At 42.3% G+C, this 20,873-nt stretch overlaps 1 protein-coding gene across 5 annotated transcripts in view; it reads left to right on the forward strand.

The window, feature by feature from the left end:
* Positions 1-20,873, forward strand: part of PARD3 (par-3 family cell polarity regulator) — a 229,993-nt gene that overhangs the window by 49,643 nt on the left and 159,477 nt on the right. For all 5 annotated transcript variants that reach the window (XM_053468226.1, XM_053468228.1, XM_053468227.1 and 2 more), the window contains exon 3: positions 14,972-15,152. In XM_053468226.1, coding sequence (XP_053324201.1) covers positions 14,972-15,152 — 181 coding nt within the window. The remainder of the gene's footprint in view (positions 1-14,971; positions 15,153-20,873) is intronic.

Consider the following 20,873-nt stretch of genomic DNA (forward strand, 5'->3'; position numbering starts at 1 on the left):
TTGGATTTTCTCCCAACATTCCATATGTTTTATATAAAATTATGTTCCTTGTAAGGACCCCCAGCTAAGGCTTGCTTAAGTATAGAGTGTAAGCTTGCAAGCCGAGCCCTCTTTAATGTATAGATTCCTGTGTAGTCCGTCAGTTCTAGCTTTGTCGGACCCCTTGAATGTATGGACTAAAATATATTTTTATAGCGGGTCTGTCACTGTTTCTTTTTCTTAGTAGCTGAGCACTGCTTGGTGACTTGCTGGAACAATGAATGCGATGTTCCCGTAATGCCGGTATTCAGCGCCCGAGGCTCCTGGCTTTCACACGCATGAATCCATAAAAACGGATGCATGTCGGTATGGATGCTTCTTGTTGGGTTATAAACCCGAACGCCTTTTACATGTAATGCCTTCATTAACGCTGCAGTCCTACGGTCTGGTGAAGCTTAGGCTTGGCTGCCGGTCTCTCCGTCGGAGGAATGACCGTGAGACCGCCTGGAGCCATCGAATGGACACCGGCAGGGAATTACTATTTCCAGGGACAATGAAAAAAGAATTGGCACGCGAGACCGGAGCCGCCAGCGGCCCACTTATAGCGTCTGCAAAATCTAGCAACACGATTAAATTCCTTAATAAATAAATAGATAAATAAAGCACCCAGACAAGGCTGTGTATAGGAAACCCTATAAAAGATTTCAGTTTGGTAATTGTCAATATGAAATCTCTTTAGTTTTGGGACCCCTTAAGTCTTGGGTTTATAATACTAGAATGTACGTGTATCCACGTAGAACGTGTGAAATGCTCCTTGTGTTTCGGTGGATCGGGTATGTGTCTGGGGTGTTTAATGCCGGGAACCTTTGCCTTTTATTCACCGTCTCGCGCAGATTAAAGCACAAACAGGCTGTTGACAAGCTATTACCGAGCGCTCGCCGCTCCTGTGCCTTGGGCATCGGTGACTTAATTGAACAGCTTCTTAAAATCTTATCCCAAAAGTGTCAGCGGAAAGCGAGTAAAGCCCTATGAGGCGCCGAACACGTTCAGAAACGAGCTGCCGTCACTGAGAGGTGATGCAATGCGCTTCCTCATGCCGCCCGGCAAATCCCTGTCTGCGTATTATCTCAAGCTTGCCAGAAACTCGTACATGGACCCCGCTACCAGCACACGCATGTACACCGACCCCGGACAGTGCATGGAAATATCATTCATAATCATTACAATGTGTGGCTACTCCTGCAGCATTAACGCCTCTTCTCTGCTGTTAAAGCCGTGTCACCCTTTTGTGATTATCCTGCGAGTACTTGTAGGTCTGGTATAGATTTGTAAGGCGTCTATAAACTTTTGCTAATCTCTGCTCTTTCTGTGTATTCTCAGTGTAGTTTTTTTCTGACATGTTTGATTTGAACCATAGAACTAGAACTCTCACAATCCTCTAACGCATTTGTTTCATTCACTCGCTCAACTATCTAATCCAGCACTTGCATGTTTCTTTTAGTATTCGCTGTGAGTTCTTCTGTGGCATATAGAGCAAACTCTTTAGTATGAAATCCGTGTGGGTAACACGGACCCTTCGCTTACCAGTGAACGTTGTTTTGTGCATGTGATGTATTATACTCACACCCTGAGCATTCACAAGCATTTTTAGTGTCAAGCATTCATAAATGCATTATTATTATTATTATTATTATTCCAGCAGCTTCTGTATAACGGTGTTTTAGCGATGGTGACAAATACAATAATAATTATACAGATGTTACTTGGTTTGGGGCCAGATTTAGGAATAATAGTTCCAATACAATACCCAATGTAATATGTGTTTCATATAATATGTTACCTGTATATTAAGTAGTGCTTTCACAAATGCAGTTGGCTGGGTACATACCTATACCTATATCTATGCATATACCTATACATATACGTACCATCCCAGTGGGGTCCCCCCTCCAGGTTTTTTCCGTGGAATCAGTGGGTCGCTTGTAAGAGAGCTCCAAATGGTTCTAAGGCCATTTGCTGATAGAACCGTCTGCCCGTCGTAAAGTGGCCCACGGGATGATTCCCTCAGATCTGCCGCCCTGGGCCTTGTCTACCAAGCCAAGAATTCATCCCCAATGCCAGGGTTGGGATGAGACGTTCGCAGGCCGGGGCGTCTGTGATTTGTCGCTTACCATGCTTGCTTTTTTGCTTTGATTTTGTTCTTTAGAAGTATCCCGTCTATACCTCCGCTTTTATAAAGGTCACCGAATCAGTCCATTGTCCCGACCAGACACTTGTTTTTAAATTGTCCTCTGATAGAGAGCTCTCACCTTTCCTGGCATGAAGCCGCGTTCGCTCGCGGCCGCCGCCGTACCTGTTCACATTTCTCCGACATAAGTGTTTTGTTTTTCGCTGGATGCTGGGATCTCTGGAATGATTGAATCGCCTGCCGCCGGGTACAATGCTAATTGAAGTAGAAAACGTCAGGACTCTGTTCTTATATTCTGTAATTATGTGCAAGATTAATGTGTTGCTTGTCACAAGCGCTGCGTAAATTGTTGGCGCTATATAAATAAAAGACAATATCTGGGCCCATAAGCGCATATCTTTTTTTCCTTTCTCTGTCTCCTTACATGACCGCTAATCGCCAACAACCAGGTATTATTGGTCTCAAATCTTCGTTTAAGGAATTAACCCTCGTGTCTGCTACTATAAAGGTCTGTTCACTGAAAACAAGGACCCCTATTAGCTGTAGCGCACCCCCGCAGCGCCCGGACGTGTCCTTGCTGGATTACCTGCGCATGGACGCACGTTTAGAGCCGTTCTGATGCTTTAGTATGATTGTGAAATTTTGGCCTCCATTTATTTATTTTTTTTAGATGGATGATACTTCTTTGCTGCTCCTGATCACGCTGCGTTTTGCGGGAAGTGACTTTTAGTGTGTGCGCGTGAAGAATAGACTTAATTAGATCAGCGCACGCAACAAAGATCATCCCTCCATAAAAGCCGGCGGCCGGAAATCCATTTGTCAAACCGTAGAGCGCCGCGTTCTTTATGGCCGCCGTCACAAACGCTTTCCGAGCCTATTGTGTTTGTATTAACATGTATTAAATGCGTTTAATAAAGTGTTTTACATAATGCATACTAAATACTTAATCTCATTATCTTTATACGCCCGCCGATGACGAGGAATCATTTGCAGTCATGCATATTTAGTCTCGGCATAGATTGACTTTTTAATGGAGAGCCACTATTTACATTTTAATTTCCAGCTAGCCCTTCGTTTTGTTTCTGCGGTTTAATCTTCTGCCGGTTGCTTGTGGTTTATTAGACTGTTGGTATTCTCCCGGAGACACGTTAAATGAGGCAAGAAATAACCAAATATTGGCTTATCAGAGCACGAGAATCCTTAAGGAGAATCTGAAGGAAGTGAAAATGGCGAGCCGCGCGGAGTCGGGTATCCGGAGAGCGAGTGCGGGGGGTTTGATCCTGCGCGTTCCCGAAGAGCACCTCGTTTGCCTGTAAAGTAACTCTCATTAAGGGGAAAATAGTCAGGTAAAGCCCCCGTGTGCAAGCCAACGAGGGTAAATGTGAGCGACGAAGAGGTATGGATTGAGAGTGATGGAGGCGCGGAGGGCTGTAAGTGTGCTTTAGCAGAGCATTGGTTGACGCTGAGGTTTTACGAACCCCTCTGGACTGAGAGGGTTGGGAGTGATCATGCGCAGAAAACATCATGGATCAACTTGCTTCTGTGTAAACTTATGCACCTTTCCAGCCGGGTCTAGACCCTACCCTATGGGCAAACAAGATGGCTGCCTGGGGCACTGAGCTCCAAGGGACATCACCAATGGGCTCAAAATCCAGAAGGGGAGGCAGAGGAGTTTTTCTGTTCACTCTGTGGAGTATGCGGCTTGAGTGCTGTAGGGGTAAATTTCCTTTGGAATTGTGTACCGGCCATGGGGTTTATATAGTTCCAGCACTCGTATTCCAGTTACCCCTTCCTGGCACGTGGATCTGGGCGGCCCTCCAGAACACCTCAAGCTCTGTGTGTTATTTATTAGCGGCCCCCACAGACAGTGGCCACGTCGGCTGTGGTTTCCGGTGCCCACAGAGCTTGGCGCTCTTTGCATGTATCAGGTCCAGAACATTCATCATGTGTAACACAACACAGAATGAACATAACAAGCATCACACGCATCAGTACCGCCTATACATGTGTAACTTCAGCCGCTCTAGAGGGGGTCTGGCTAAGATTGATGGGTGTTGTAGTTAATCTGGACAGCCACAGGTTATCCTGCGCTGCTGTACAGACTCGCATACTGAGTACTGTGTAGCACGAGGGTCTGGACCCCAAACGACTTGGCCTTATTACTCTAAAGTACGGCAATGCAATGGTTAACAGTGGAAAGAATGGCAAGCGCGCTGGGATTGTAATATTTTCTTGGAGAGATGTCAAGCTCTCTCGTGCGGTGAGAGAAACTGGTGTTTTTAATCGGGGAGGAGGGTCCCGGAGTTGGGCAGATGGGGGCCCGTTGGCTTTCATCTGCCACCGACGGCTGCCTCTTCCCAGCTGGTGTTTCTTCCCGTTCAGGCAGCCGTCCTGTCTGGCAGTAAACACATCACGATGTACCATGTGCTCATTAGCGAGATCTCTGACATTTACTGTAGGAAGTTCATGGTTGGTGTGTCTTCAGTAAAGTACGGCGGGCTATTTACCATAATTAGGGGCCGGCGTGCCTTTTTAGCGAGCGAGTAACCTTGATACCCATAAACCAGACTCCTTACTCATCGGGGAATTAGTCCGGGCATCCGAATAATTTATAGACGATACCTTTCCCTTTAAGTTCTGAGGCTGTCATGATCGGTCGCTCTCCCACCTTCGTACCTTAACCCTTCCAATGCCAAATGGGTGAGCAGCGGACCTCTCCAGCGCGGAAAGGGTTATTTTTTTAACGTGGCGTGTTTCCTTTTCCTAATTACGAACATGTTTTTGAAATATTTACACACAATCTTTAAAGTGCTAATTGGTGCGAGAGCGAATGATCGTCGGTGAAGAGCTGTAAAGCGAATGAACCCCATACACATCCACATTAAATTTTTATATTCCTTGCCTCGCATACATTGTTGGCAATAAAACGCTTGCCTTACTGGAGGGCACACTTTTATTCCGGTTTGGCTAGAGAGATACGTTGGGGGGGGGGGATTAATTGGTTACAATTTGCAGTTAGAACATATTTTTGTAATCGAAATAATTGGGATAATGAATGGAAATGAACCGATCAGGTTTGTTTTTATGGAAACCTTTCGAAATGATTATCGGAGCACCATTATGGGGTTCAGCGGTTTAAATGGTTTCCCAGCGAAACTGCACGGCTGACGGGGAAAAGCAATATTATTGTTTAAAAAAAAAAAATAACACTTTGGAATTATGACATTTTGTAACAAAATAAACTGCTTTTGGTGTGTGTGTATATACCTGCTTTAAACCTGTAGATTGTTAACCATAATGATACTGCTTGGCTCGCCCGGGTCGGAGCTCTGTTGCCAGTGGCCCTCTGGATTAGAGTTGTGTGAGTGAGTTCTCGCTTACATCGCTGGAGTGCTTAAACTTTTATGACGGCTCAGGCGGTTTTCATCTTTCTGCTTGGTATACTGCATTTTCCCGAGTTCCATGCCATCTCCATAAAGAGTATATTAATTACTGGTCTTAATGCATTTACTCAGCTTTAACAGACTCGGGTCTATTCCGGCCTCAAAGCTTTTACATTTGGTGAAATAAAGTGTTATTAATGTGTCTGAAATGCCGTTTGCTCCCACTCTACGGCTGCCATAATATTCGGCTGATCAGAGAAACGTGGGAATAGTTTTGTCATTAGTTCGAAAAAAAATAAACAATCATATTAGTGATGTCTTCATTTTATATATACATACTCACTCACTCACTCACTCACACTCATTCAGCAACCTCGCACAACTTCTAAGTACCCAGGGGCATCTTGTAGCCAAGAAATACAATAATAAAAAATATTATATAAATATATAAATGTTTTCCTGCATTTCTCCTGTCGTTTGGGGCGCTCTGGTGCCGCGCTTCACCTGTCGTTTGGGACGCTCTGGTGCCGCGCTTCACCTGTCGTTTGGGGCGCTCTGGTGGGGCGATCTGTGTAGATCATGCATGTAGGTTTGGCGTGTGGCTGCATCGTGTCCCCGTGTGTACCGAGTCTCTGCACCCGTCGGTTAATCACATGGATGTAAATCGCTGATAGGTTGGTGACAAAATTACCAAACACAAGACAGAAAGGTAACTACAGCAGCCAAGCAGGCACCAGAAACACGAGGAATTAGTAATAACGAGGCAAAGCGCTGGAGTCAGGCAGGTAACACGTCTTCATCTTGTCAGACGCTGAAGACTCTGCTTTATTTCCTTTGAATTAGACTCCCGGTGTGGCTTCTCTAGCACCGGCCTCCCCATGTCTGTCCCTGGTTAATAATAAAGCCTGGCCGGCACTTTGCTGATTCTATATCCTTTCGGAAACTTTCTAAATAAGGCGACCCAAGACTCCTCAAATATTAAGTTTGTGAGCTGCCGCTATTGAACTTTCGTGTTGGACTAATGGTGCCAACCGAATGACTCTATAACTATCCCAATGGAATCAGACTTTTAAAATGTCACCTGTATTCAAGCAGGAGTGATATATGAATGAGGAAAACCTCATTTGAGATGTGTGTGTAGACGCGCATACAGATGTAGTCGAGGATCTGCCAATCCATTGCCGGCTGAGCGCTCCATTCTGCATGTAAAGTGTATATCACGGCAAACCGGGCTGTTTTGTCTGTTTTCTCGCAGATACAGCCATTTACTGAATTGTGGATATTTATCAGAGGTCTTAATAACAGTGTTTCATCTGACAGCGGGGGGTCTCAGACACGAAATACGCCGCATTCATTTAATGTTCAATGTGAACAACTGCAAGTGCGGTCGTCTGAAGTGTATTCGTCTAAACTGAAAATATATACATCTCAAAAAAAAAAATAACCCGAAAGCCGACTCGGTTGGATGTACTGCTGTTGAAAAAGCAATCTGTCTGCTCCCAGTAGGATTATGTTGCGGGCTGCTGGTTTAGATGGGCATTGATAATTTTTGTTCTGTTTATCTTTCTGGTTTTTTGTCGTATATAAACGTGTTCTCCAGGCGGTTTGTTATTAATCTGCAATTCCGTTCTGTATTTTTTTTTTTCTTTTCTTATCTCTGTGCCCCAGCAAACCGTGTATTTGCCCCCGTGCTGAGCGTGTAATAGGACAGTGCTTTCTGAACATTTTATTCGCTATTTATTTCTCTCATGGTAACGCCGGCTGTACGAACAGACGGTACACAAAGTTTCCGTTTATTATACTTGGAAATATCGTTCTGTGTGGCCGAGGCTCCTAACCCCACCGAGGGTTTCATGGGGCAAGCGGCGCACTTTAGTAAGAGTGTAGCGCTTCGTCCCCGGTGTAGGGACGCAAAGCGTGGCGGCTCGTTTATTCATTAGTGGTGCTCCATGATTAATTCTGTGTTTCCCCCTTTTAACTTTCTTCTTCTTTTCAGTCCTCCCCCCTGGGTCATAACAGCAAAGCCATTAACACCTTTCCTGGGAAGCCAGTCTTAGCCGGGAGGCCCTCGGCATATACTCGCGTTAATTAATACTTCTAGTTTTCCCAAATGACCTTTTTAGTCTGGAATTATATTTTCAACAGGGTCACTTTTTTTTTTTTAAATTTGCTTAGAAATTACTTATCAGAAACGCAATTAGTAAACTTCAAAGGCTTTGCCAGAATCATTAAGAATTGTTCTTTGAGCCCATAGACGTATACACCTATGTATACGTATACACACGGGGTTAATGACGGAGCGCAGTTCTAGAGTTTTTAGAGGTCTTATCATAGTAACAAGTGGAATGCACATGCTAATTGGAATATTCTACAGGTTGCTATGGCGATAAGACCCCTTTTGCATGAGAATTAATCTTCCGTACATAATCCATCCTGTTAACTCGGTGACCTTGGTGTAAAAACTAAAAAAAAATATATTACTTTATATCTTTTTTTCCACTGTTTTTCTATCCATAACAGAAATTTGTGCTTTTGTCCCTTTTAGTGGCCTAGTTAAAACGTAATTAAAATTCACCAGCCGTGGAAAATCGGGTCCTCAGCCTCTGTAGGGAACCGCGCGTCCTGCGCTCTGAATATTGCGATAAAGTCCTTCTTTTGTGAACTTACTTAACAAAAAAGTTTATTGGTAGCGCGTGCGAGGCTTTTGCTATCTCATGCACGTGGATTTATCTAATCAGCCCCATCGGTCGATTGAGCCGGGTTTTGATGGCCGTTTGTGCAGAAAGATAAGTTGGGCTAATGTCAAGGACGAGTGTCTGCTGCTTTCTTGTAGCGGAGGTTTGAAATGATAAGTGTAACATTGGGGAATTGGCAAATGTTTGAAGTTTTTCATGTCTCAAGATGGATTTTTTTTCTTCTTCTAAATCACATTCCCCTTGCTTTGCTATGATAATGAGGAAAAGCACACCCTGAAATCACAATGCTCACAAAAGACCTACACTTGGGAGCTTTGAAGTTGATATTTGGGTCTCCTGTGAAGGTGGCCGGCCGGACCCCGAGACGTATCGTTTCTCAACAGCTGTGCACCGTGATTTAGCGGAATTTCTTAAACATCATCTTAAACTTCATTAAAAGTTGTGCTTTGCTCTTCATTTTAATCTTTCCAATATCAAAGGAGCATCGTTTTATTTACACATTTTTCGATCATCTATGATGTATAAATTATATAAGCTACCTGGAGCTGAACCCATTGGCTTTTAGATACTGGACTTCAGTTGAGTTCTACATTCTTAGATACATTTTAATAAATTATGAACATAAAAGTAGCTTCTTCCTTTTCTTCCTCGTTTGCCCAAATACGTATTATTCCTCTACTATATTTACTTAATCTATACATGTCATTGATTTTGACCAGTCAGCTTCTTTGTGATCGGTACCGGTGATCCTTCTAATCTGTTACTTGCTTACTTCAAATTTGATGTTCTTAAATTCTACTGAATTTGTCCAGCTTTGAGTAAAAAAAAAACAACTAAACAAGGAACCTTTATGTCATAAAAGAATAACGTGCCAACTGTAAGACTTATGGATTGAGAAAACATAAAACAGAATATAAATATAAAAGGAAAAGCCTGTGGTTGATGTCAGAATTCTCTATTAACTAACCAAATAGCCAAGGCTGTGAGTTTGTGGTTGAAGGACTTAGACCTCATGCAATATTCTCTGTACCACACATCATTGATTAGTGCCCATTCCACCACCTTAAGGGGCAGATAACGGAAGGTTTACTCCCCAGCCCCATCACCGGTGGACACACCTAGGAGGTTCCTCAGCTCGTCTTAGCCGAATGGGATGAAGAACATATACTGGCTGTTAAACGCCAGAAGAGCACAATGATTTTGAGACAGGAGACGCATGCGACGCCTGGTATCCGGTGATATTCCGGTGCTGTACCTGTTTGTGGGTGAATACGGCACACGCTGTTTTACGATTCCAAATGGTTAAGGCTGATTACTGGCCATTTAATAAGCTCATTTGCTTTACATTCTATCATAATGTTTTATCTGCCGTTTCTCCATGATATTAAATAGTCTTAAATAAGCTGTAAAAATTATCCCGATTTGCTGAAGCGTTAAATCATGCTTGTATTTTTTCGCCCTTTGCATTTTTATTTCTTGAGAACCTGTCTGGCCGTGGCAGCCGCAGAGCACTTGTCTGTAATTCCCAGTCATTCTGTTTTTAACCCTTTCTTTATTTAAATGCCTTCCAATATGCTGCATGTTCCCATAGGAACTTTGATGACATCATATTCTAAATATATAGACATTAATATGAAGTTGCCTCCCCCCCTTTGCAGCTATAGCACTTCTGGGAAGGTTTTCCATGAGATTTGGGAGAGTTTCTGTGGGAATTTTTGCCCATTCGTCCAGTAGAGCATTTGTTAGGTCAGGCGCTGATGTTGGACGAGAAGGTCAGGCTCGCATTCTCAGTTCTGGTTTATTCCAAAGGTGTTCGATAGGGTTGAGGTCAAGGGTCTGTGTCCACACCAAACTCCTGTGGAAAGCCTTCCCAGAAGGCTGGAAGCTGTTATAGCTGTATATTTAGAATGCGATGCCATGGTCTGGTGTCCCAATACTTTTATCCATATGGTGTGTGTGAGATATATATTAAGGACATCAGGTGGTCCTTCTCACACGAGGGTGTGCAGTGGTATGTCTCCTACACCAGCGTGACGTAGCCAGGAAGCATAACTCGTACTGTTCATCGCCCGCAATCCTCCAATGGAGTCATTTTTTAATGGGGTCACGGGACTCTTACAATGTAATTTGCATAGCACAAGGACTAAATAAATGCTGCCACTACACAATATCTCACACTTATTTCTATTCACCGCAGGGATTGTCCCTCTTGTAACGCTGCTTCTGGTATCTTTCTTCTGTTGTTCAGATGAGACAGAAATGATAGTGTGTGTTTAAACTTTCCATCTGGCCCCAGGCCCAAGCGCCAACATATCATTGTGCCACATGAGGTTAATTACTGGCGTGCAGATCCTCCCGACAGAAGGGGCAAAATGTGAAGCCTTTGAAATCCCACCACCTCCCCTTCACATAACAGAATTATTTCATGTTTTTTCTAACTACTTTGCCCCATCCCTTTTGCATCTACCATGGAAAGAACAAAAGAAGAGTTGTGTGCCATCTGGAGGACTTGTGTTTAAGACGCTCCCAACTTTGTGTTACAGATGGTGTAACTTTGTTGCCAGTTCATTTCTGTAACTAGAAATCTCATTCTAGAAATGACATGCAGAGGCCTTTGAAGTGACAGAAAATTACTTCCAAAAGTATAATTTTTTTGTCTCATCACTTCCAATCTTCTAGGCTCGTGATATGGCAGATATTACTGGAATTACAATGGTAGAGCCGGTGATTATCAGTGTTTGATCAGCAGAATATCTCAGAAGAACTTGTACCCAAGGCGTTTTGGAAGCTCTAGGTTGTATTTATAAAGTGTGGTTACGGGCCAGAGTTTTGTGGAGCAGTTACCAATGAAATGTTTGTGTTGATTACTCCATATCTAGCACCTTGCCTCATAAGCAGCCACTCCATGGCCAAAAAGTCCCGAAACACTAGTAGACGCAGGTAGTAGAGCTCATCATTGCTTACGCAGGCTTTCAAGTATTTCCATCAGTGGTTAGCATTACCTGAAAAGTCATCTGCTAGGTTTGTCTCGAGACATGAAGTCTCGATGAATGTGGCTTAAATATATAAAAAAATGTATGTTTCTAGAAATGGTAAGTATGCACGAGAGATCTTCTTGATATAAAGCAGGAGAGAACACTCCTCCTTCAGCAGGCTGTCACTGGAAAGTATGTATTTCCGTGCATTTCAGCTTTTATTGCTGTTTTGTATCGTTCCTCCTTTCTTTCCCCCCTTTTTTTTATGGCTGTGTTTTGGTTTTGGCTGTAAACTGTAAAACATGTCACATTGGCAGCTTCATTCAAACAGCACAGATGAAAAGCATGTGGTAACATTTTGGGAAGTCTGTCAGTATATTTATTTTTCTCAGTTCTCCGTGATTACGAATGGCATGACATAGCTGCGGAGCAGGAGCTCTATATCAGGAATATTTACCGCTCGCACTCCGAAGGTCTTCTCAGAAGACGATGCTGACAACGGGTTGGAGACGGCCTCGTGTGGAATTGTCAGATCTCGTTTTACATGTTAAATTCACTATTAATTCTTAAACGAATGAATAATTCAGCACCATTCTCAGCCGCGCTTACACTTTAGACTCTCATTTCCCAAATCAGATCTAGCTACCTTTCCTATAAAGCGCTTCTAAAATAGTTCAGTGCAGACCATAGACCATATCCATCAAGAAAGTAACCGGTAATACCAAAAAGGTTCCAGCCCGTTCCTGTAATCTATTAATTATTGATAAATGTAAATGCTTGCAGTCTGTTTTCACAAATGGTAGATACGACGGAGTTATCCGTGGGAATAACCTATTTATAAAACTAAAAACATTCTCTATTCGGACTTAATCAGAACAGTTTCCCAGTACTCCAGCTGATTTTTAGTTCTATTCTAGTCCCAGTCCGAGTTTTATTTCCCCCTATACTATATTTGCTATACCTAACCTATGTTACCACATCATGAACATTCAGTCATCACCTTCTACCTTATGATGACATCTGTGGGTCATTTGGAGTTGATTCATCATCTCAATTATGTTTTTTTTACTCCATACAGCAACTGTATTTTTATTACTCATATCCTGCATTTTGATGACCCGCAGTTCGGTGATTTATAGTACGCCGAACGATTCTATATTCCTCTATAATTAAAAATGTGAACCTCCGACTCTTAAAACACAAGAAGACAGATGTTTTATTTCACCGTGCACACTGCCGCTTTAAAGTCAGTATTTGTGATATTTTATTTATTTTTGGTGCCATGCGATACCAGATCGAGAATTGAGCACCTGGTATGTAAACAGGGTTAACATTCTCCTTACAAGAAACTGTATCTAATGCATCCCTATTCCCGTTAGCTATAAAATAAGTGTTAGAATGTTTCATTTAAAAATCCCAGCTTTACACTTTTTTTTTAAATTCTAATAACATGGCTGACTTTGTGGCAATCATCTAGATTGTAAGCTTGCCTGCCGGGCCCTCTTCACCTAATGTGTCTATGCCTTAGTCCATTTTTGCCGGGCTCTTTGAATGTATGGACTCAAAAGAAGAAGTTGTTGCTGCTATAAAAATTAAAGATGAGTTCTATTCTTTTACTATTAGAGTGACCCAGAACTGGCCATTTTTGGCACTAAAGTTTGAGTACATAGCAGAGGGATGGCGCATGGGGTCACTGGTCGTTACCAGACACATCAAGAGATAATTCAGCCACATCGTGAGACCCTGCATAGTCTGCTCTTTTTAAATACATTTCTTCTTTTCTAACAGTTTCCAGATCTCCTGGTTTTGTGCCGATACTTTCGGTGCCCAGCTACATGTTCTGTTTATTACGCCTCAATATCGGCAGGGTACATTGGTGGCGTACGCAGCCAACCCGTAAGTGTTGGTGGAACTTTTCATTGTTCTCTCTATACATGCAGAGTCTGTCCTTGGAATTATTAGAATAATTTGTTGTTCTTCTGGCAGGGTTTTACGTTGGAGGTCTCTTGAGAGTCTTCAAGATCTGCTTTATAGTTTGTAGTGTCCTGGAATCTTACATACACACAAGAACATAAAGTTATTACGGCGAATGACAAATTCTTACTTTTCCATTTCTGGACTTTGTCTTTCTATAATATTGAACGTACAAGAAAAAAATATGATCGCATTAAAGCAATTTTGACTAGTGTTCCTGCCGAGCTGCTTATTCTCAAGCCAAGGCTTAGTGTATGTGACACGGCAATTATTTCGGCCCCAGAGCCGGCACGAAGAGTACTTATTATATGGAATGTTCCTTTTCGGGCAGAGGGGTAAAATTGGGAACCTGTGCCTGAATTCTTTACTTTGTTCCCTAGAACCTACATTAAATGTCTGAACTAAATGGCCCTATTCTGTAATTGTAAATAGAGTAAGTTGCATGTTTTGTTTCCTTAGATGACTTTGTGAACGTGGTCATTATCGCGGGTGGGATTGCTAGTGAACTTTTTTGTGATTAGCAGCTTTCATGTAAAGGTCATCTTTGGGTCATAAGGTGTTAAAAGGGGAAAGATGTTGGACCAGCAGAAATGTTGCTTTGTGGTCCAAGATATACATTGTAGAGCTACTACCGATGTTTCCCATGCTCAAAATATATTCCCAAATGAGCTAGCAGCTAACCCTTCTCCATGCCTTAATTTAAAGGGACAGGGCTGCTATTTATTTTTACGGGAATGTTCCTTTAACTGATGTTGTTTGACCTTCTCTAGCCCCCTTTTACTCTGTGCTTCTCTGGTGGCATACCACCAAACCGTGATAAATGTGATAAGTTATTGGATCTTTTGTCATGGAGGCCCCAAACACACAGCAGGAGGAGCCGCTACCGCCCCGTGTCTCACCGTGATGTTAAGGGAACGTGGGCGTGAAAGGGTTAATAGTAAAAACCAGCTTTATTCACGTCAACTTTATTTTATGGCACTCCGGCATCCTCTGAAGAAGCCCTTTTCGTGGTTTAGAGAGTAAGTAAGCAGACCTGGTCTGTGCCGACTGCCACTCAACGTTCACGCCAAGAATATGTGTGCGCGACCGGCCAATAGGAATTCTCGATACACAGCGGTCAGCAGGCCAATTCAGCAGAGGCGAATGATCTATAAAAACGTTTGCAAACTGTGTAAATTGATTTTTGAAAGCAGCATTGTTTGCCTTTTGTTTCCCTCACAATCTAAGTTGTCTCCCGTTTGAATAAGTAACCACAAATCGGATTACTCTCGGTTTTGGACCGGCGTGATGGCTGCAATCTATACGTAGCGCAGATCAGCATCCAGCGAGCTCACAAAATATTGACGATAGTCTCAGACTTACTGATCTGCTTTTGTTGGAGAATGTTTCCATATGTGAATGAATGTAACAGCCATGACAGTTCATGCTCAGATATTGTCAATTCTCAATTTCAGTTACTATATACATAATTATTCTAACTTTATATATAATGCTGGTGCATATGTGTATAGATGTGTGTGTGTGTGTGTGTGTGTGTGTGTGTGTGTGTGTATATATATATATATATAATATATATATATATATATATATATATATATATATATATATATATACATACATATATATATATATATATATATATATACATACATATATATATATATATCTTTAAAAAAGCCATCGGACAGTTCTAGCTTCATTCCACTTTGTCTTTAAATTATGCTTTGAAATATTTTTTTAATGCTTATTAAGCCATCTCTTAATTTCTGTCAACAGCTTGTAGCTATTTATGATGAACAAGATCCGCATCATGGGGGAGATGGCACCAGCGCCAGCTCGACTGGCACACAAAGCCCGGAAATCTTTGGCAGTGAACTTGGAAATAACAGCATGTCGGCCTTCCAGCCGTACCAGGCGACGAGCGAAATCGAGGTCACCCCCTCAGTCCTGAGAACAAGTGAGCATCGACTTCATTTCCTTTTTTGTAACATTGGAAAAGAGCTGCCTGCCTGTCTGCTATTACCTCACCCGTTATAAAAATATTTAATCTATAGAAAGCATGTCCTGTTTGCCGGAGAACCCTCCCTGCAGCAGAATAATGGGTCATTACTCTGACATTGAAATAAAGGGTTAAAATCTCTTCCGGAAAGGCAAATTGCATTTTAATAAATAAGTTATTGATAGTCATATATTTTAAATATACTGCATTAAACAGGATGAAGGCAAGTGGATTCATGCTTGTATCATATTTTATATCAATTATTCGAATTCTATATGTTGTAAGTTATAGTGGACGTTCCAACTTTGTCCCCTTGCACACGGTATCCACACGTGGGCAAAGAACATGTATTTAAATGTCCCTGCGGGTTCAAGGTCCTCTATAATAACCGTTTCATGTTTATTCTGTTTCTTACCAAGCATGGCAGAACAGCACACAGAATCTAATTTGTTTGGATTGGGGGAAGTGTTGTGTACCTTGTGCAATGTGTTCCAGTATGTTAGAAAAATGAGAATAGGCTCATAATATCACCAGGGTGGAGTTAGCTGCTCAGGGGTGGGGTTAGTCAGGCAAATGGGTGGGGCTAACCCCAGATAGCACAGCATTGGAAGGAGTGGGAGGGGAATTGAGTGCGGATTGGGAGTATCTGAACGCCAGTTCCAGAGAGTGACCTGGACACCTGTTGAAGCAGGGCTTCATCAGGACATTCATGAATATATTGGGGTAATGTAGTGTTACTTGTTGGAGTTTCACAAATACTGCTTTGCTGTGGTGTATTTAACTTTGGGGCTACCCTTCTCCTTCTCCATATTGTAAATAAGATAGCCTTTTTAACCGGCCCATTGTGCAGCAATCCGGCCCCTGGTTTTGAACTGCCGCCCCACCTGGTAGATCACCTGGATCCGTCACCGCTACTTTATGGAGCTGGTATTGAGAAACTTTTCTGGTACGGCTCAGAAGATTGTATCAAGAAACCAAAAAGAAGAGCTGAGAAAGTCTATCTGTATTTGACAGACATCGAGAATACATTCTGTAGGGTTTTTGTTGTCTCCACCAACCTTATATGTATCCATTTTTCATAGTTGAGCAGAAACTTAAACAGTAGCGGTTTCGAATGTACCATTATGTTGGCTGCCACAAGGCTGCTTGTCTTATTTCATTCCTTCACCTTCACAAAAAGTTCGGTTGTACTGTTTGACCTAATCCAAAAGTGCATTGCAGGCCCCGCGCCCCTGAAGGGATTAGGATACTGGAGAACTGAACTTCGGATCCCCCTAGATTAACAATTCATTGGCGCGGGGAAAGGCTTTGCAGTAAACAGCTTGACATCCTCGCGTCGGGTAATCCGTTTTGATGTCGGTCTCTGGTGTCGAGAAAAGATGAGTGAAATCTGGTTTGAAAGTGGAGATGTCACAGCCTCGCAAGGTGAAGAAGCAATTAGCTTCATATATTCCAGGGGGGGATAGAGCACAATAGGAAGGAATAATCAGCCCATTGGAAGTCTGAACATTTTTTATTCATTATTCATATCCCATCATTATATCCCAGGATGCCTCTACATCACGCGGCTGAATTAACCCTTAATGTACTTTGGATCCTGGGATTCACTCTGTGCCGGTTGAATGCCTATGAAAGCTTATATGTTTGTGTTACTGCGAATCTGTTAATAACAACTTTAGTCGTGTCTTTGAAGCCATTAGCATCCCGAAAAAGATATCTTTTGTCATTTGATACTGTTTGTTGGGCAAACATAAAACGGTTTATTCACTAAAGAGAGTGCAGGAGTGTGGTTCTAACTTAAGCATCATGAGGGATGAGCAATTGCAAGTTTCTCCAGCATAAAGGTCTGGGCTGACCCTGTGTAATGTATGATCCATTGGATGATAAGACTGAAGGAATCGCACTTATTTTAACTATGCTTTATACAGGGCCAGCCAAGCTCTTCCTACAGCAGCAGCTCAAAATGTGCAATGAAGACAGGGAGCTGCAAACCCTCTCAAGTAAATAAACCCCATAGTCACATAAGCTTTCAAGACCTCAGAGGTCCCTTGCTCAGGTAATAGAGTATATGCAGTCTATGCTGATCTAGGTGAAGAATCTGCATAGGTAGATAGGAAATATTAACAATTCGAAAACACTCTAATTAATAAACATTCTGGCTTCCGAGTCTCCTGTATTGAGAAATACATACCGGCATTGGTTCTTGGGAATGGCTGTGCTCCGCCGTCACGGTAAATGATTTCGCCGGTTATTTGTCTTTCAGGTGTTTGATCGGGAGGCGCAGGTAGCTCGAAGCGCTTGCGGTGATTTATAGCCGAGCCAAATGTTCCGATCACGTTTCATTTGCTACATTTCCATGCATGAGAACAATGCAGACGGTTTTCTTTGCACTGTACGCGGTTCTCTAGTGGGAAAAGTCCTAATAAAAAAAGTGGACTCGGCCGCTTCAGAACTTTACTTTAATCTACAGAACATTAAGATGTTTGCAGCAGTTTCAAGGAGAAGCTTTAACCAATTCAGAAGGAGCGGCAGTCAGGGAGAGGTCGGGTGCGTTGTGGGAAATGTCCAAAGCCAAGGGACTAGTAGGAAGGGACACGCGGGTTTTAAGTCATCGAGTTCTTATTAATAATAACCTAATAGCACCTATATATTTGGCTTTATGAAATAATCTGCGTACGCAGCATTATGTCATATAACCCATTCCTGGGTTTAGTAAACTCATGTATGAGACCATATCAGGTTTTACTTTACTGGAGGCATTCGCCGCTCTCTCACCCTCTGGTGCCTTGGTGGTTAGACCGGGGAAACGTTTCTCGTATATAGGTGCAGTTTAAATACATATTTAAGCAGTCGGTGGACAGGGCCAGCAGAGGTCCCGTGTGGCTAGCACTGATTCTGATAAATCCGTGATCGCTGCCCCATATTAACCTGCTTTTCGGTTCTTACACGTCGTTCTGCCAATATCGCTGTGACGGAGCCGTTTACTCGCTACCTGACACGCTTTCCTTGAAGAATTCAATTTATATTAAAACCACCCCATAGCTGATGGCGATCCATGGGAATCACAGTGCTGGTTATGGCCCCAATGCCCCCCCAACACTACTGTAAGATTTGACTTAGCCCCTTAACCCCTTAATGCCTTGATCACAATGTGATCACAAGGCCTAGAAGGTACGCTATTGGTTGGTCCCCGGCACCAGGAACAGGCATGTAGCGCTTCTCATGATCTTACCCATCACAGCGCGCGCGCTGAGGCTCATTTTGAGCGTCACAAAGGTGTGAAGATGGTAACCAGTTAATGGTTTGGTCCCGTTGGTCCTTGTTGGTGGGGTGAAGTTTTCCTCTGACTACTATGGGGGCACCGGGGCGCTCCGCTTCGTATCCTTGTATGTATATTCCTGCATCTCACCCGTTACCGACGGGTAATCCAGCGATTCCCTTGCTGCTTGAAATCTCACAATTTAAATTTGCAAGTCTTTCACATTTCTCGGGTCCCCACAGTGTTTTTGTCTATAACTAGATGTTGATGTATTTTTTATTTGCGGGCCTTGCTTGGTAGCTCGCAGCTGATGATTGTTAAAGCAAACTGATGTTTATTCCCCGCTGAAATATGAGCGAGAGGCGCAGGTGAAAATTGCCAATCCTAATGAGCAATTTGGCAGATCAGACTGATGTCAGGCAGAGGCCGATCGTCAGCGGGTGTGCAGTCTACTAAACAGAGCGCTGCGCACCCATCAATTCATTTAAACACCTAAGAATAAATCTCTGCATTTGGAAAGGTGTCTTTCCGCTCTACTCATTTATTTTATTATTTTTTTTCCCCCCTTCTCTCAAATTGGACTTCATTACAGTGTGGTCTTTAGGGATAGAATCTGTTTAGAAACCCGTTGAAGACTTCTTCAGAGCCTAGATGTGAGAACACGATGTAAATATAAGTCGTCTTGTCTCTTCAGGATACAGTAAAGGGGGAACCGTTGCTTTGGTTATCATTGTTTGAATGATGTGCTTTCAAGGAAATGTGGTTCTTGTTTTTTGACCCCGATTTGCGAGTAGCGGAATAGCTAGTATTTCAGCTCCGATCTCCCTGACGTTGGAGTGCTTTACCGAGTTGTAGATAAAGGCCGTTCAGACGTTGTCTCATGGGTGCTGTTCTGTTTGTATGCGTTTCCCTATTAAAAAAAAATATATATAATACAATTGTATGTTTACTTGGGAATTCAGGACAAAATACCGGTGAAGAATGAATCTTCCAAGTTTTATCGGTCTTAGTAATATGAATTCACTCTGGAGGCGATGCAGGTTTTGACCCGCGATGGATTTTTGCAGTTTTTGGATTTAGGGAGATGATACGGACCTGAATGAAAACAGCATTCAGATTGTTTTATATAACTGTTAAATTGATTTGATTGAATATATTGGGGAAATAGTTCATTATTGTTTGCTGCAGTGTGGTTACCCCTGAAGAAGGTTTTCCGGAGGGGACTTGGGTCAGTGGGTCCAGCCTTACCCCCTGCGCTCCTACCATGGAACATAGAACACATATTTCCGTTCTTCTTTCTTTGGTTGTTCTCTGTATCGGATACACTGTTACAAAAAACAATTAGTTTAGTATTAACCTCCTATATGACATGATAATCCTTTTATTACTACCTGCGTGCCATTGTATAGTAGAACTTATGTGAATGTTATCTATCTATATAGACTATGTTCAAAAGTTTGGGGTCGCCTAGCTGTTTCCATGGGGGAAAACGGGGACGTTTCTAGCTGTAATTGTGAAAAGTTTTTCTAGTGATCGATTAATCTTTTAAACATGATGGAGTGATGGGAGTGATAATATACCTCTGTACACCTATGAGGATATTCCATAAAAAATCAGCCGCTTCCAGCTACAATAGTCATTTAGAACTTGAACCCCCGTCTGAGCTGGATTTCTGATCCATTTCATGTTATTTTAATGGACACGATTTGCTTTTCTTTCAAAAACAAGGACATTTCTAAGTGACCAACCTTTTAAACGATAGTGTATATGTATATACAGAGTGTATGCGTGTGTGTGTGTGTATATATATATATATAATATATATATATATATATATATATATATATCTCCTTGAACTGATTTTGTGAGTTCATTTGAAATATTTATCCAGAGTACTGATTGCGCCATTTCCCCCCAGTTTTAATTATCTTGCAGTAAACTTTTGTATCGGCGGGTTCCAAGTTACCCGTGCTGTATAATGCATGTGTTTGGCACAGGACACTTTGGCTTTGTGTAGCGTTCACCGGTGTCAACTGCAATCAGTTGATAAAAATCTTGTTAACTGCTGTGATCCTCCAGAAGGGGTTTCAGCCGCTTCTGCCGGTGCCAAAAATAGCGTTTTCGATTTCTTTTCTTGGCCTCCCTTCCACAGTTGGGCAGTGAGTGTTCATTTTGGATCCCATGCTGTTCTGTCCATCTGAATTGGAACACAGAAACACTGATTGCTTCAAAAATATCACACGGTGATCTGTGATCGGGGGAAAAAAAAGAAATAACCAGAATTACTCTTTCTTGGACTTCCTGTGGCATTTGGTTTAAATTATTATAAAAGATGGCTTTTTATTATTATTATTATTATTATTACTATAAAATCATGGGTAGAAAAATTACATCATATAGGACTCACGTTGCAAGAAACA

Source organism: Spea bombifrons, chromosome 5, assembly GCF_027358695.1.
Source record: "Spea bombifrons isolate aSpeBom1 chromosome 5, aSpeBom1.2.pri, whole genome shotgun sequence".
Lineage (NCBI taxonomy): Eukaryota > Metazoa > Chordata > Amphibia > Anura > Pelobatidae > Spea > Spea bombifrons.